This window comes from Pituophis catenifer, unplaced genomic scaffold (assembly GCF_029215685.1).
Source record: "Pituophis catenifer annectens isolate HBS135680 unplaced genomic scaffold, rPitCat1.0.hap2 SCAF_6, whole genome shotgun sequence".
Classification (NCBI taxonomy): Eukaryota; Metazoa; Chordata; class Lepidosauria; order Squamata; family Colubridae; genus Pituophis; species Pituophis catenifer.
This window is the reverse complement of record NW_027256886.1, coordinates 14,577,704-14,592,721: the sequence shown is the minus strand read 5'-3', so window position 1 is coordinate 14,592,721 and position 15,018 is coordinate 14,577,704. Positions and strand designations below refer to the sequence as shown.

The 15,018-nt window shown below is 40.1% G+C and overlaps 1 protein-coding gene across 2 annotated transcripts in view; it reads left to right on the top strand.

The window, feature by feature from the left end:
- TMEM212 (transmembrane protein 212) overlaps nucleotides 1-13,716 on the top strand; it is a 32,692-nt gene extending 18,976 nt beyond the window's left edge. The window contains exons 3-4 of one of the 2 annotated variants that reach the window (XM_070946185.1): nucleotides 1,042-1,365; nucleotides 13,630-13,716. In XM_070946185.1, coding sequence (XP_070802286.1) covers nucleotides 1,042-1,365; nucleotides 13,630-13,716 — 411 coding nt within the window. Of the gene's footprint in view, nucleotides 1-1,041; nucleotides 1,366-11,110; nucleotides 11,161-13,629 lie in introns of those variants that run through there. The other variant, XM_070946186.1, reaches the window with a different exon arrangement.
- The last annotated feature ends 1,302 nt before the right edge of the window (nucleotides 13,717-15,018 follow it).

The following is a 15,018-nucleotide window of genomic DNA, read 5'->3' as shown; positions in this document are numbered from 1 at the left end:
TCCACACAGAAGAATTGTTTTGAGAGAGTGCACCGCGTGCAAGTGGCTTTGTTTACTTCTTACCGAAACACGACACAGCACACACACACGTGTCCTCCTTCTCATTGTAAAAAAGTTGGTCACCTTACTCTAGACAGTATACTGAAATGACATTGATCATCAACTCATACCAACATGAGTATTTCTATTAAAACCATACTTAGAAATTAGTATGTACAAATTCTATACAGTTCAGCATTCCCTCATTTTTAAGTGATGAATTCCGTCCCTCATTTTGGAGGTGCTTCCTAAAATTGTTATCACCTTTCTCTGTGTCCCCAGGTATGGTTGAAAAAGTGAAGCTGATGGCTGCACCAGTCTGATTGAAGCTGTACAGTGTGTTTGTGTGTGTGTGTGTGTGTGTGTGTGTGTGTGTGTGTGTGTGTAGTGCATAGTTTCAGTCAGAATGTTACTGCTACCAGCTTCATTTTTTCATCCCAAACCTGGGGACACCCCTGTTCCTCTGAACAGTACTGCAAAGGAAAATGTTATATATGAATGGACAGTAATAATACTGGTAAAAAGGACTTGGAATAGAGACTTTTTGGAACCATCCTCCAAAATCTTCAGCCAGCATAATAGGAAAACCATGTGAGAGTTGTGAAAATGTTCATGGCTTGATTCCTGACATACATGAAAATTGTCCAATAGAACATTATGTTGTGAAGATATGAAATGTGAAACCAAAAGATGATTTAGTTTTGAAGTTCATAGCCTGTGTTTTTGCAAATTTACACAACTGCGGATCGTGCTTCTTGGCAATTGGTGTTTTTAAAATGGCAATTTAACTTTCTAAGTTGAATGTGTTTCTTTTGGGTTTTGGTAGCGTTTGTGATTCCAAAGGCATCAAAGAACAAAAACTCTTTTTTTTCAAGGAATACACAAGACCATCAGTAGCTGTTGATAGGCAAAAAAATTGCTTAGGAATCTCTAAAGTATCATGAGTATTTTGTCTATTATGTAATGGCCGAATGGGATAATACACTTTTGTTTCCATTGCAGTGGGAAGCTGCTTTTGCCTTTAGCATCTTCAATGTCATCAGCTCTCCTGTTCAAAGTGCTATCGCCATGGCATCTCTTCTTCTGGGCCCCTATTGCTATTATTCTTTTGCTGGGGTTTCAGGTACAAACTATCTCAGTTATGCCATTTCATTGTTTTTTCCTTATGGCAAGTTTGCTTCTTCATGCAAAGATCCATTACATTATGAGTGGTATCACCTGGTGTTGCAAATGCTAGACTTCATCTCCGGCCTTGTCATTCTAAGTGCATCTTTGACAACTGTGATCAAGCTCACAGCAAGACTCTTCCAGTTTGGACATTTAAACGTGAGTATTAATCCAGAGCTGGGGTGGTTATTGCTAAGTGCATTAGGATTTGTTCATATAGCGAGGGCTTTCTCCCAGATCCCATGGATCAATTAAAATCTTGTCCATTTTAACATGTCCTTTTGAAAGGTGGCTTTTTGTACTTTTCCCCGTGGCTTTTTGTTCTAGGATGTCTAGAACAGGATTTGGCAACCTTAAACACTCAAAGAGCCACAAAGGTCCTAATTGGAAGCCCCCGTTCCAATTCTGGAGCTGACCGGAAGTCTGGTTCCCCCATCATAGTCTCCTCCTAACATGGCGTCCTTTTCCCTCTGCCAACTGGAAGTCGGTTCCCCTACCATAGTCTTCTCCTAGTGCAGCATCCTTTTTTCTCTACCTGTCCTATCAATTGTGGAGCTGACCAGCAACAGGGAGCCGTAGCAGAGGGATGGAAGAGCCACATGTGGCTCCAGAGCCGCAGGTTGCTGACCCCTGGTCTAGAAGATCAGCAAAGAAGAGTTAAATTTGCTTACTTAATTGCTCAAGTATTCTTCTGTTTACTTTTCTTCCTTTTATATTTGTTAGTGTTGAAGTGTTAGTACCACTTTATAAGGCCTTGATAAGACCAGACTTGGAATATTTCATCCAGTTTTAGTTGCCACCATATTAAAAAAGATGTTGAGACTCCAGAAAGAGTGCAGAGAGAAGAGCAACAAAGATGATTAGGGGACTGGCGGCCAAAAACACATGAAGAACAGTTGCAGGAATTGGTTTTGTCCAGTTTAAAGAAAAGAAGGACTAGGGAGTGACATGATAATTACAATATTTGAGGGGCTGCCACAAAGAAGAGGGGGTCAACTATTCTCCAAAGCACCTGAAATGAGGGCAAGAAGCAATGGATGGAAACTAATCAGGGAACGAGGAACCTAGAACTAAGGAGGCATTTCCTGACACTTAGAACAATTAATTAGTGGAACAACTTGCCTCCAGAAGTTGTGGGTGCTTAAACACTAGAAGTTTTTAGAAGAGATTGGACAACCATTTGTCTCAAATAGTATATGGTTTTCTATCTGAGCGGGGAGTTGGACTAGAAGACCTCCAAGGTCCCTCCCAACTCATTTATTCTGTTATTTAAAGTATCCACCTGTTCCCAATAGCCCGAGGCGGAGGCTATCTCATCAGTGTTTCTTAAAGTGGCAAGATGCTGTTTCAAACTGAAAGCTATCAACCCTCTTTGAACCTCATGATGTCATAAAGGAGGAGTCGATTAGATGTTAGATTTTTGGATCCATTGGGAGCAAAGTTCTCAAATTTTATCTTGACAGTAGGCGGTGGTTCCCTTGTGCACTGTCTAGCTAGGGTTGTTTCTTCTGACTCTTCTTTTTCATATTTTGTACTCTTGTATTTTTTTTTCTCTTTTGCATCTACAGTTGAACCTCTCTTAAATAAAATTTAAATTCTTATATTTATTTATTTTCACTGGAATCTCTCTTCCTGTAACTTAAATCCATCCCATGTTTGGAACAAGACAATGAACAAGTCCATGCTTTCTTCTACATTAGAGTCTTTAGGTCAGTTCCCTTGTGTTATTGCGGTTGAAATTAAAGTACTCATTTATAGGTAGGACATTTTGGTAAATAATCTTATGAACTAAGCTTAGGTTGGAACGTAGACAGCGTAATTCGAGGCTGTCCAGACCTAAAATTTCAAGCCTGGTGGTATAGGGAATTTTATTTCGAGCAGAAGATTTGAGTACTCTTCTAGTAAAATATCTCTGGACCCTCTCTAATGTATTGATGTCTGAAATACAGTGAGGGTTCCAGGCAAGTTGTATGATGTTCTGTTATTTGCTTTGCTCCCTATGACTTTTTCTGAGGCTTTACTGAGTAAGGAAACAGTGTTACTTCCATGAATCCAGAAGTCAAAAATTCAGAATTAAACAGCTGGGTTGAAAATGAGAACAAGAAATCTGCAATCCTCTAAACTAGACAGTTGTTTATCTCTCTCAAGGGCCTTATTTATAAAGTTCCAGAATTTTTGGCACTCTTCACAGGAGACCCGGAATGACCCTTTGCTATTATTGGGGAAATCGATTATTTTCTACCCCACTTTTCTGCTTCTTGAACCAGAAGCAGTAAGATCAACCAGTTCCTTTCCTTCTTTTTGGGCCTGCAATAGAAATACTAGAAGAATTACTCATAGGCTTGGAGCCAAAAGTGGAGTTTAATGCCTTGAAAAGCAATATGCATTGAGTATGTGTATGTATTTATTCATTAAACAGCCTATGAATATGAATTTGAGAACATAGTTCTGGCAGCTGCAGGGTTATAGCACTATTTAATGCCAACAGTTCTAATGGCATGTTAGATTTAGATAGGATGATCTAATACTGTTTCTACCAAATTTAAATCAAGCACACAGGAACTGGACAATTTTTATTACGGTAGGGCTGGGCAGGTGAAAAGAAAATGTTCGGCATTTCTGTCCTCCTCTCCTCTCCTCTCCTCTCCTCTCCTCTCCTCTCCTCTCCTCTCTTCCCCTCTCCAGTCTCTTGCTGCTTTTCTCTCAATAGAAACCAGAGACAACAAAACAGAGAGAAGAGTATGCATTAATGTGTTTGTTGATAGGATTTTGATTTTAGCTATGTTCTCACCATGGAGTAAGATCTCAAGCTCATCAGTTGGAGACGAATGAGCAGGATAATTCTCTCAGAAGCAGATTGTATGTTCCATATCACGCTGAAGGATAAACTATGGACTTCATAAAGCAAAGTAGGCTCTGAAAGTTATGTGAATCTACAACAGATAACCAAGGTTTTCTGATTCACATTGGTCTATCAGCGGCAACACTTCATCATTGGATTATCAGTCTTCCATAAAATCGACAGATTTGTCAGAATGAGTTCTGTTCCTGTTTGTGTGCATCATGTTATGTATGTGAATATTTGTCTGACAGCATAACTGCATGGGATATATAAAAATAAAGGACTCCCTGCAGATTTTGCTCCACTAGGGCGGTGCTCATCTCTGTTTCAAGGCCATTGAACCAGTGTTGTCTGAACACATTTCCACAGTTTCCATAGAGTGCTGTTACCTTCCCACCGAAGTGGTACCTATTTATCTACTCACATTTGCATGCTTTCAAACTGGGTTGGCAGGAGCTGGGGCAAGAATGGGTGCTCACCCTGTCACATGGAGCTCAGGTCTCGAACCTGGGCTGCTGGCTTTCCAGCTGACAGATGGGACCTAAATGCACAAAAATATGGAATGGAGGAGAAAAGGAATGCTGATCAAAAATAATTAATTGAGGAAATTGGAGGGAGAGAGAGAAAGGAAACAAAAATCCTGAGGCATAATAGCACCGAGAGCTCTCTGATTAGGCCTTTTTCTGCTTTATATTTCAACTCACCGTTCATTCAGACTGGGAGGAGGTTGATATGGGTGTATTGATCTTCTGTAATAAGACTATCAATCTACTGGAAGATCAACACTATGCCAGAAAAAACACACAATGAATCATGAAAAATTAAGGGTAAATAAGTGAATATTTAAAAAATCAAGGCTTGGCACACATGCCAACCTAGTGCCACCAATCTTTGCCCTGAAACCAGTGGTGGTATTCAGCCTGTTCTATCTGGTTCGGACAAATCAGTAGCGGTGGCTGCGGAAGGCTCCGCCCACCTGCCTGGACGTCATCATGCCCCTTTTTTCTGCTCTGCGCATGCACAGAGGAGGCGCATGCACTCACATTTGCAAACCGGTAGCGAACGTAAGTGAATACCACCCCTGCCTGAAACTATGCTACATTAAATTGTGTGAGGACAGCAACACTGCCCATTGTTGAAACATCATAAGATTGGATGTGGGGAGTGCAACTTATTTCCCAACTCAAGGATGGCTGGAAAATACATTAATGTGATTGTGGGGAAGAGGCTGAGGTCGTTGAGTCCTAACATAAAATGCTAAGCTTCCTTAGTGTTAACACTGGTTCGCTTTACTTGGCCTAGTGTGTAATGCAATCCAGCCTGTTTGGTTAGAGCATACATCAAGATATGGTACCTCCCAGGGAGTGTGGTTAGGGGGGTTGTGTAATTGCAGCTGTTGCAATGGCAGAAAATTCTTCCCCAGGTTTTTCCCCTCTTTCAGTTGAATGGAAGAAAATATGCTTTTAAGAAAGGAAGTGAATTTTGAAGGAACGTTCTTGAGCAGAGCAGGCTGTTCTTGCCCTTATTCAAGGACAAGACAACTGAAAAACGTGTTTTGAGTGTCCTTTCTTCCATTGTACTATATCATCAGCTTAGCAGTCTGCAGCTCCTCTTAGGGTTAAATGGTAAGGGATTTATGCTTCCATTAAATCCCAAGGGAAGGCAGCATGATGACACAGCTCCTCTGGGGGGCTTTTAAGCAGTGGTATGACCAGTAAGTATGAAGTCAGATTCCTATCCTTGAGCAATAATCAGAGAATTTCTCTTTCCCCTGGATAAATTCAGAGAAATGCTCTCTTCCCCAGTCCCTCTGCCCACACATCTGGTGGAGAATTTGGAAAAGCCATTTGGATCCAGCTCCAAATTTGTCTGCCTTGCTCAACCAATTTCCAGTTGCATCTTTCCAAAGTCAAGTTTGCAACATTGCTTTTGGTTATTCAGACCCTACAGTTAAATGTTGGGTGTTAAATTGAGTTAACTCATCTCTGCCCTCTGAAGCCAAAATGCAGAGGACAGGATGCGTTTACAGAGCCCTTTACCAAGCCAGCTGTTGTGTCAAAATGAAGAAGAAAAGCAGCACAGCCATGAAAGTTTTGTGGAGCACTCACAAAAAGTCAACAAGTGGATATGGCCCCTTACCAGAAGACAATGCAACAGATGGTAGCTGCTAGTTGATCCTGGCTTATCTCAGAAAAAAACAACAACAACTAAGCAGAACCTGATTTTGTTAGCCATTGAATGATCCATATCATCCCAAGAGAACATCAGGAAATCTTGGGAGTGAAGGATAGATTGGAAGATTGAAAGAATCTTAACTTTTAAAAAAAATTGAGATTTTTTTGTAGACTATCAATCTACATGTATGCTTTGTCTTGTTTGGGATGCAGTGGGAACAACTGGATGCCCCCCCCCAAAAAAAAACAAAACAAAACATTAAGGTGTAGACATCAACCATTTTTATTTTTGAAGAAATCAAGGTGATGTTGGGTGCAAATCTTTTGCTTTCCAGATATTTATTTCATTTTTAAGTATTAAAAATATGAAATGTAATCTAAAATATTGACCAACAAGTTTACCTTGTGCTTACTGCTGCCCATGAACACCATGTTGGATAGTTCAATGTCAACATTTTCTGGACTACTGGATCAAACTGGACACTCACCTATTTAGTAGTACTATTTTAGACTCTTGAAAACTCGCCTGGTCACCATCATTGATGTGCTTTGCTCCTTTAAGAGAAGCTGCAGTGTAAAAGTAAGGTGAAGTTACACAGACTTGTGTCAATCCATCAGTGACACATTTTTTAGATATAAAATTTGTAATTTTATTATAACACATATATGACATTCACATAACATACAACATATAAATATCTTATCATTTTTAAGCATCGTTTCATCATGGTCTTCCTTCTGTTATTTTGTCTTTTCCCCCTGTGACTTCATTTCATTCCTCTCTTCCCCACCCCTTATCCTTTTCCCCCCCTTTTCCTTCCCTTCTATACAGATCTATATATTTTACTTATATCTTTAGTATTATACATTTCTACATTCTTGCTATATACATTTTTATTTCACTCCATACATTTGTTATATATATATATTATAGTCATACTCTTCTCTTCTAATAATCTTTATTCTTTGTTTCTAGTCTTAAGCCATTTATACCATTTATTCCATATTCTATAATAGTCTGTCTCTTCTTTTTCTTTAATTTCTTTTGTTAATCTGTCCATTTCAGCACACTCTAAAATCTTATCTATCAGTTCTTCCTCATTTGGAGTTCTTTCCTGTTTCCAATTTTTTGCATATAGTATTCGTGCTGCAGTCAAGATGTGTAGCATCAAATATTTTATTTCTTTGGAGTATAGTCTTGTGAAGATTCCTAACAAAAATGTTTCTGGTTTCTTTTCTATTTGTTGACTATTTTAGACTCTTGAAAACTCGCTTGGTCACCATCATTGATGTACTTTGCTCCTTTAAGAGAAGCTGCAGTGTAAAAGTAAGGTGAAGTTACACAGACTTGTGTCAATCCATCAGTGACACATTTTTGTTAAAGATATTATGCAGCCCTAGTTCAGTGAAATCACAATTCACTAGTTTCTGGGCTTTTTTTTTCTTTTCTTTTCTTTTTCTGGCAGCCAGCAGACCCTTTGCTGCCCATTGGGAAACTAAAATAGATCTATTTCAGCCTTATAAGGCCTCATCAGTTAGCCACACCCTCATCTCATGTATCCTCCCTGTAAAGGTACAATCTTTGTTTTTCTTTCTTTTTCGTAGGTTTTATGTGTATGTCTCTTTAGCCAGGTTCTACCTACGTAAACCAAGATATTATGCAGCCCTAGTTCAGTGAAATCACAATTCACTAGTTTCTGGGCTTTTTTTTTTTCTTTTTCTGGCAGCCACATATACTGTACTTGTGCATTTGGTTTTTCTTGCCCAAATGTAGAGTCTTACTTTTTTCACCATTTCATTCAGAATTTCATTTTGTTAGATAATGCCCAATGTTCAAGTTTGTCAAGATCCTTCTGTATCTTAAGTCTATTTTCCGGAGTGTTGACTATTCCTGCTAGCTTGGTGTCTTCTGAAAATTTGATGAATTCCCCATCCATCCCCTCGTTCAAATCATTGATGATGATGTTGAAGAGTACTGGGCCTAAAACAGAGCCTTAGAGTACCTCACTGCATACTTCTCTCCATGTAGATGCAATTCCATTGAGGACTACACGTTGAGTGTGGTTGGTCAGCCAGTTACGAATCCATCTGGTGGTGATGCTGTCTAACCCACATTTTTCTATTTTATCTAGTAGTAGGTTATGGTCTACTTTATCAAATGCCTTACTGAAGTCCAAGTAAATTATATCGACACCATTCCTCTGGTCCACTAATTTTGTCACTTTATCAAAGAGTGCAATAAGATTAGTCTGGCATGATCTGTTTTTGACAAACCCATGTTGGCTTTTGGTTATTACTTTGTTTGCTTGTAGGTATTCACTGATTCGTTGCTTGATTATCTTTTCCAGAATATTCCCTGGTATTGAGGTCAGGATGACAGGCCTGTAGTTTCCTGGATCTATTTTTTTTCCTTTTACATCAGCTCTTTTCCAGTCCTTTGGCAGTTCCCCGGTGCTCCAGGATCTTTGAAAGATATAGTTCAGTGGTTCTGAGAGCTTGTCTGCCAGTTCCTTCAGAACCTTGGGTTGTAGTCCATCTGGTCCTGGTGATTTGAACTCATCTAGGGTAGGCAGGTGCTCACTTACCATTTTCTTCCCTATTTTAACTTGTGTTCCTAGTCTGTTTTTTGTGGTGCTGTTTTTGATAGGTTGGACTGTTTTTTCCCTTTGTGTAAAGACAGATGCAAAAAATGAGTTAAGTAGTTCTGCTTTCTCCCTGTTGCTTGTCACCTTCTTGCCACTTTCTCCCAGCAATGGACCAATTGTTTCCTTGACTTTTCTCTTGTTTTTAACATGTTAGAAGAAGCTTTTTTTGTTATTTTTTTTTACTTTTGTTGATGTTCAAGCTTGTTTTCATTTAATTATTGGAAGGGAGGAAGAGAAGAACAGCTGTGAACAGAGACAGCAATATTGGAGGAGCTTTTCAGACTTGATCCCAGCAAGTTTCTTTAAAATAAAAGAAGACAAGAACACTTGTTAAAACAAACATCAGTCTCACTTTGAGGGATAAATAGGTCCATGGAAAGAGAATGGTTTTCTATGCAATTAAAATATCACTTTAGTAAAACCATGGATAGATTCATTAGCAAGCAAAGGGGAGAGAGAGAAAAAGGGGATATATCTATCTCAGTGGGTGATTTGGAATGTTTCCCCCTCTCAGAGTTGTTATCAGGGTATAATGATAAGGATTTAGTAAGATTATCTCCCAGGGCTTTTCGATTCCCAAAAAAGCAGGAAGCTAAAGGCCCTGGTAAATGTGATAGGTACAAATAAATGTTTTTAAAACTATCTCCTTGAAGTCAAGCTGACCTTCTGATGGCTTCAAGGATTTATTTGGATAGTTTTTGTAATAAAATACAAATAGTTTGCCATTGTCCATATCCAGGCTCAGTATCTTCAGGAAAGGTAAAAAAAAAAAAAAGCAAGATGGCAGATGTAGCAGCAAAAGGAAGCCTCACCCCTGTTGTAGTTACACTGACATTGTCAGAGTATGAATGTTCATAGACTGGAATAGACATGGCAATAACAGTCCCCAGCCATTGGGGACTGTTTGGAAACTGAAACATAGTATTTGTTTGCATAGGGCCATAAGAGACCGTTTGGAGTCTGGTCGTGGCTTAGACTTGCTGAACTGTATAGAAGAGTTGGTTTGGCCTCTGTAATGTGAGCCTCTGTACAATATATTAGCCTCTGAATCTCTCTACTCTGTAATGACTTGCTTCTATGAATATTGCTTCTGTGTTCCTGATATTATATGCTGAATCCTGCTGAAGTTCATTTACTTGTGTGCTGGTCGGATGTGCTGCAAACTCTGACAAACATTGACAATGCACATTGATAAAGGGGTGCATTTGTCATCAACACTGTCTTGTTTTTCATTATTCCCCAACCCAACCATGGCAGACAATGCTGTCCAGTAAGCTTTTACAACTCTCTGATCTAACCAAAAGTCTGGTGGTCTCCCATCTAAGCACCCATCCATCCCAATCTGGTTAATATTTTGACCTCAGCCAAAATTAGGTAGTTGCTGTTATTTTTGGTGAAAAGAACATGTCTGCTACAAATAGGAAAGTTCCTTTAGTGTTTCTCTCTGTCTGATCTTCTACTTTCCATTTGCACATATGCTTGTCATTGATATGCTTGAATAACCCACAAATGGCTCATCCTAAACTATAAATCATGATTTACCCACTTAGTTCACATGATCCAAAATCTGCTTGTAGCAGCCTATGACCTGTTTGAGATTTGCAAACAGTTGACCACCTGCAAACATTTAAGGGCCACCAGACCACATTGCTAAAGTTTGGCAGAAATTATAGGTCATTTCAACAGCATCATTCATTCATTCATTCAATCAATTTGTGTAGCCACCCATCTCAAACGAGTGACTCTGGGTGGTGAACAGTCATATCAGTTTTGATTTTTAAAATGTAAGTAACAGTTGTCAGGTGGAGTGTGTGTGTAATGATCTAAATCAGGGGTGTCCAATCCTGGCAACTTTAAGACTTGTGGTTGGGGAATTCTGGGAGTTGAAGTCCAAGATTGGACATCCCTGATCTAGAGTGAGGCCAATAACCTTTTGTCCCCAAATTGCTCCTTGCATAGGGATGGGATTTTGCATTGGCAGCACAAACACTCAGGCAGGCACAAAAAGAGTGCTTGGGCTGTTTGAACTATGTGTTTAATTCAAAATAATTATCCCAACACGAGTGTCCACAGGATACAGTAAAAAAAATCAAGATGGTAGCATTTTGATTACCATTGCCTTGACTTTTTTTAAAATCATACCCTGCAGACACCCATCTATCTAAACAGGCTGCCACTTCTAGTCTAGTCTGTACTTAATTGTGTGACTGAACAAATATTTCATAGTAGCCTTTTCTTTGTAGGGAGAAAGGAATTCATGGTGATCTGGGACCTCCATACATCTGGACTGAGCTTCACGGAGGAGGTTGAATGTCATCTTTACAACAGCAACAGTTTCTCACAAATCTCCAGTTAAATGATGCAACAAACATTTTAATTTAAAGGCATAATCATATAAGAATATAGATTCTTAAAAATCCAAATAGCATTGTAAACCATTGTAAACAATTTGCTTCCCACATAGTTGTTATCGGGAGAATTTGTTTTCAAAATGGCCATCCAGATTCTCTTTAGAACAGGGCTGTCAAACACGCGGCGTCATGGTGGCGTCACGTGATGTATCACAACTTTTCCCCCCTTCGCTAAACCGGGCGTGGGCATGGCCAGCACGTGACACATCCGGCTCATGGGCCGCAAGTTTGACAGGCCTGTTTTACAACATCTAGCAAAAGAAGATCTCCTGAGGCAGGTCTGTCCCATTGTTGACATCTAGCAAAAGAAGATCTCCTGAGGCAGGTCTGTCCATTGTTGAACACTTCTTATCGTTCAGACATTTTTCCTGATGCCAAATTACTGAAATGTACTTCCTTGTAAATAAGTCATTGTTTCCTGTCCTGTTTTATGAATAATAATGAATAATTATATCCATCTTTTACATGACGGCCATTCAGATAAGATTACATCCAGGGGTGGGTTCTAAATTTTTTGACTACCGGTTCTGTGGGTGTGGCTTATTTTGTGGGTGTGGCTTGGAGGTCATGTGACTAGGTGGGCATGGCTAGCTGGTCAGAGTCATTTCTGGAAGGTCCTCGCACTTACGGCCAGTCCTCGCACTTACGACCCGACTCATTTGTTTGCTTTTAACACTGATCAGCTGTAGGACGGCCCTTTGAAGCCCCGCGGCAAGAGTTTAAACAGTTTTTTTCCCTCTAGTCATCAGCTGGGACTCAGGAGGCAGCAATAGATTGGGGGTGGGACCAAATAAAAGGTAAGAATAATGTGGGTGGGTGGGGGGGGGTGGGAGGGCGGGGAGGGGGAGAACCGGTTCGGTGACGTCATATCGTCACCGCTACCGGCTCGGCCGAACCGGACCGAACCGGGAGGAACCCACCACTGATTACATCCCTTTGTTCAGTGACCATTCAAAACATCAGTTACATCAGTTGCAGAGTTTCACATGATTGTGATTTGGTGTCTGGCAACCACAATTGCACAATTGCAACATTGCAGTGTCCCACAGTCCTGTTGATCACCATTTGGGACCTTCCACGCCTACTTCCCATAAGCAAAGTCAATGAGAAAGTCTGTGGGAGGTCCACACAGTAAGTGGCTCCTGCAAGTTGATCCAGCCACTTTTTCTCCCAAAGACTCTCTGGATGGTAGGAGGATCCTGCACCCCATAGCGCCTGTCTATACTCTATAGAACCCACCTGTCAGCCCTGAAGCCATAATGGAGCATCTTCAAGGCTGCCACAGTGAAGCCTGTTGGAGCTGTGGGAAAGGGAGATAGCTGGGGCCTTGTAGCCAAAATAAAATTCTTTCTCCTGTGAACCAAGGACATTCCCACCAGGTGCTGGGGAGGCGTGGACTGACGCCAACTGGAGTTGGGACGGTGACCTGATTGGACCATGTGATGGGTGTGGGGGAAAGAACTTTGGGTTTTGATTTGGGTGGGGAAAACGTCGGGTCTTTCAAAATCAGGTTTTCACCAGCTGTGCCAATATGACATGCCTAATAAACCCGTGCTTTGAGGAAACCCCAGGCCTCAGAATTTTGATTGAATTGGGTCTGTTACTTCGAACTCTGGTGCCCACACCTTTACACCACTCTTTCACACCCATCCATAACACCCACTTGTGACTGCCTCTGAAGCCATCTGCTGAGAAACTAGTGAACTTCCTTATGCAGTTGTTGGCCACCCTAAGAACAGACTGCAGGACTACATGGGCAATGAATTTGAACCAGTAAAGTACTGCTTATATTCTTCTGAAGACAATTCAAGTTTCTGCAAACTTTTGTTCTCCAGACTTAAACTCGTCTGATGCCTCCAACCATTCTTCATATGGTTTTCCTTTCAGCTTATCATCTTGATTGCTCTTCTCTGGCCAAGCTCTACTTTGTCAATATCTTTATTAAGCTGTGTGCCCAGAACTGGACACATTGTTCTGAAGGCAGTCTAATGAAGAATGGCGAGGAACAATTATTTCTCTTTGATGTACATATCAATGACCTATCTTTCACTGTATTATCACAGCAGTCTTCTATACTTCTATTAAATCCCAAGAAATGATATAATGAGAGAATTCATTTTGGAATTTACAATGGTGACTTGACTGCCATCACTAAGGGAAGTTCTGTCCTTGAGAAAGTCTCTTTTTTCTGGAAAAGTTCAGAATAAATGCATATTCAATTTCTCTGCTGTTGAACTTGAATTCCAGAAGGCAATTTGTGCTCAGCTTTATATGTATGGAGTAGGATTTAGAGAGTTCCCTGCACAAAGAGTGTTTCTGAGTTAATATGTTGACTTTTTCTTCAACCGCAGCCATTCATGGATTGCACCTCTGAAGAGCCTCTGTTTGATGGACTTATGCATGCAAGGAGAAGTGAACCAGAGACAGGAAAGATCTGAAAAGCTTCACATGTGCAGGGAGCACAGGATTCAAGACTCTGGATAATGAAATAATCTTGAGATTACTTTACAAGCCCTACTAGCACCTTTTGTGGATGCTGCTGCACTTCGACAGGAATTCGTCTCCTGCAACTCTCTTTAGCTTTCCACGCAGGTATCAACAGTTTTAGCACTGCAAACTAAATTTGCAGGAAAAAAAATTGTGAGTGAAAGTTATAAATCAATGATGTTCAACTACTTTGTTGGGTGAAGTGATGCACCTGGCATTTCAAAGTTCTCCTAAGGTCTGAATACCCAAGAGGTCAGGCAGGGCTTGGTTAAATAAGCAGTCAGGATCACAACAAAATCTCATTTTAATTTTAAATTTCATGAAGCACAGTTCAAAAGTTTATTCTTAACAGATTTAGTATTTCCCTCTGTTGCCATATTCAAAATAATAACCTAGCTCCATGAAGATTTTAAAGTGGTTGTGTATTGCGTGTTTGATCTGTGGCCCGAGGTAGTTCTTTTGAGTAATAATGAATCTAGAATCCAAAAACCAGACCTAAAATATATGTTACATTTGTCTGTGCCTTGTTGTTATATACGGAGAATATTTATGTCCCAATTTGACAAACTCATTAATATATAACATGATTTCTTTAGATATGACTTAGCAGACACAAGAACCCCTCCTTCTTAACACTGAGAATGTTATCGAGTTTGGTAATGAAACATTTGCAAGAAAACCACCAAGCTCAAAATACACCCACAATTTTTAACAGTGGTTTTTTTTTTGTTTTTTTTTTGGGGAAGGTTTGGGCAACCACGACTGTAGCCACCAAGATCTGAGTGTCAAAATTGACTGGCGAAATTGCGAAATGATGTTGTATATTTGAGAGTAAATAGGGATTTTTAAGGATCCCTTAAAATTTTTTTAAGGATGAGGAAGGGATCAGTGTCCTTTTGGTGTGATTAGGATGCAAATTGTAACTAGAGAACTTTGAGAAACAACCAACCCAAAAACTCTCCTTGTTCTGTCCCCACTACATGTTAGTCTGTGTGCAGCTCGACATGCAGCTAAACTCACCTATCCTCCAATAAAACAGACCCCGTGCGTAGATCTGAATGCTTTATTGAAAGAACAGGATATGGTGAAACTGGGGAAATTAGGGATACATACAATGAGAACCAAATACAAGGTAGACAGTATTAAGTTACTGCTGAACATAACAATTAATAAATACAAGCAATTTAAACCTCACCAGCGATGCTCTGTGTGGGATGTAGGTTTGTCCTTGGATGACCATGTGCTTCTGCCTT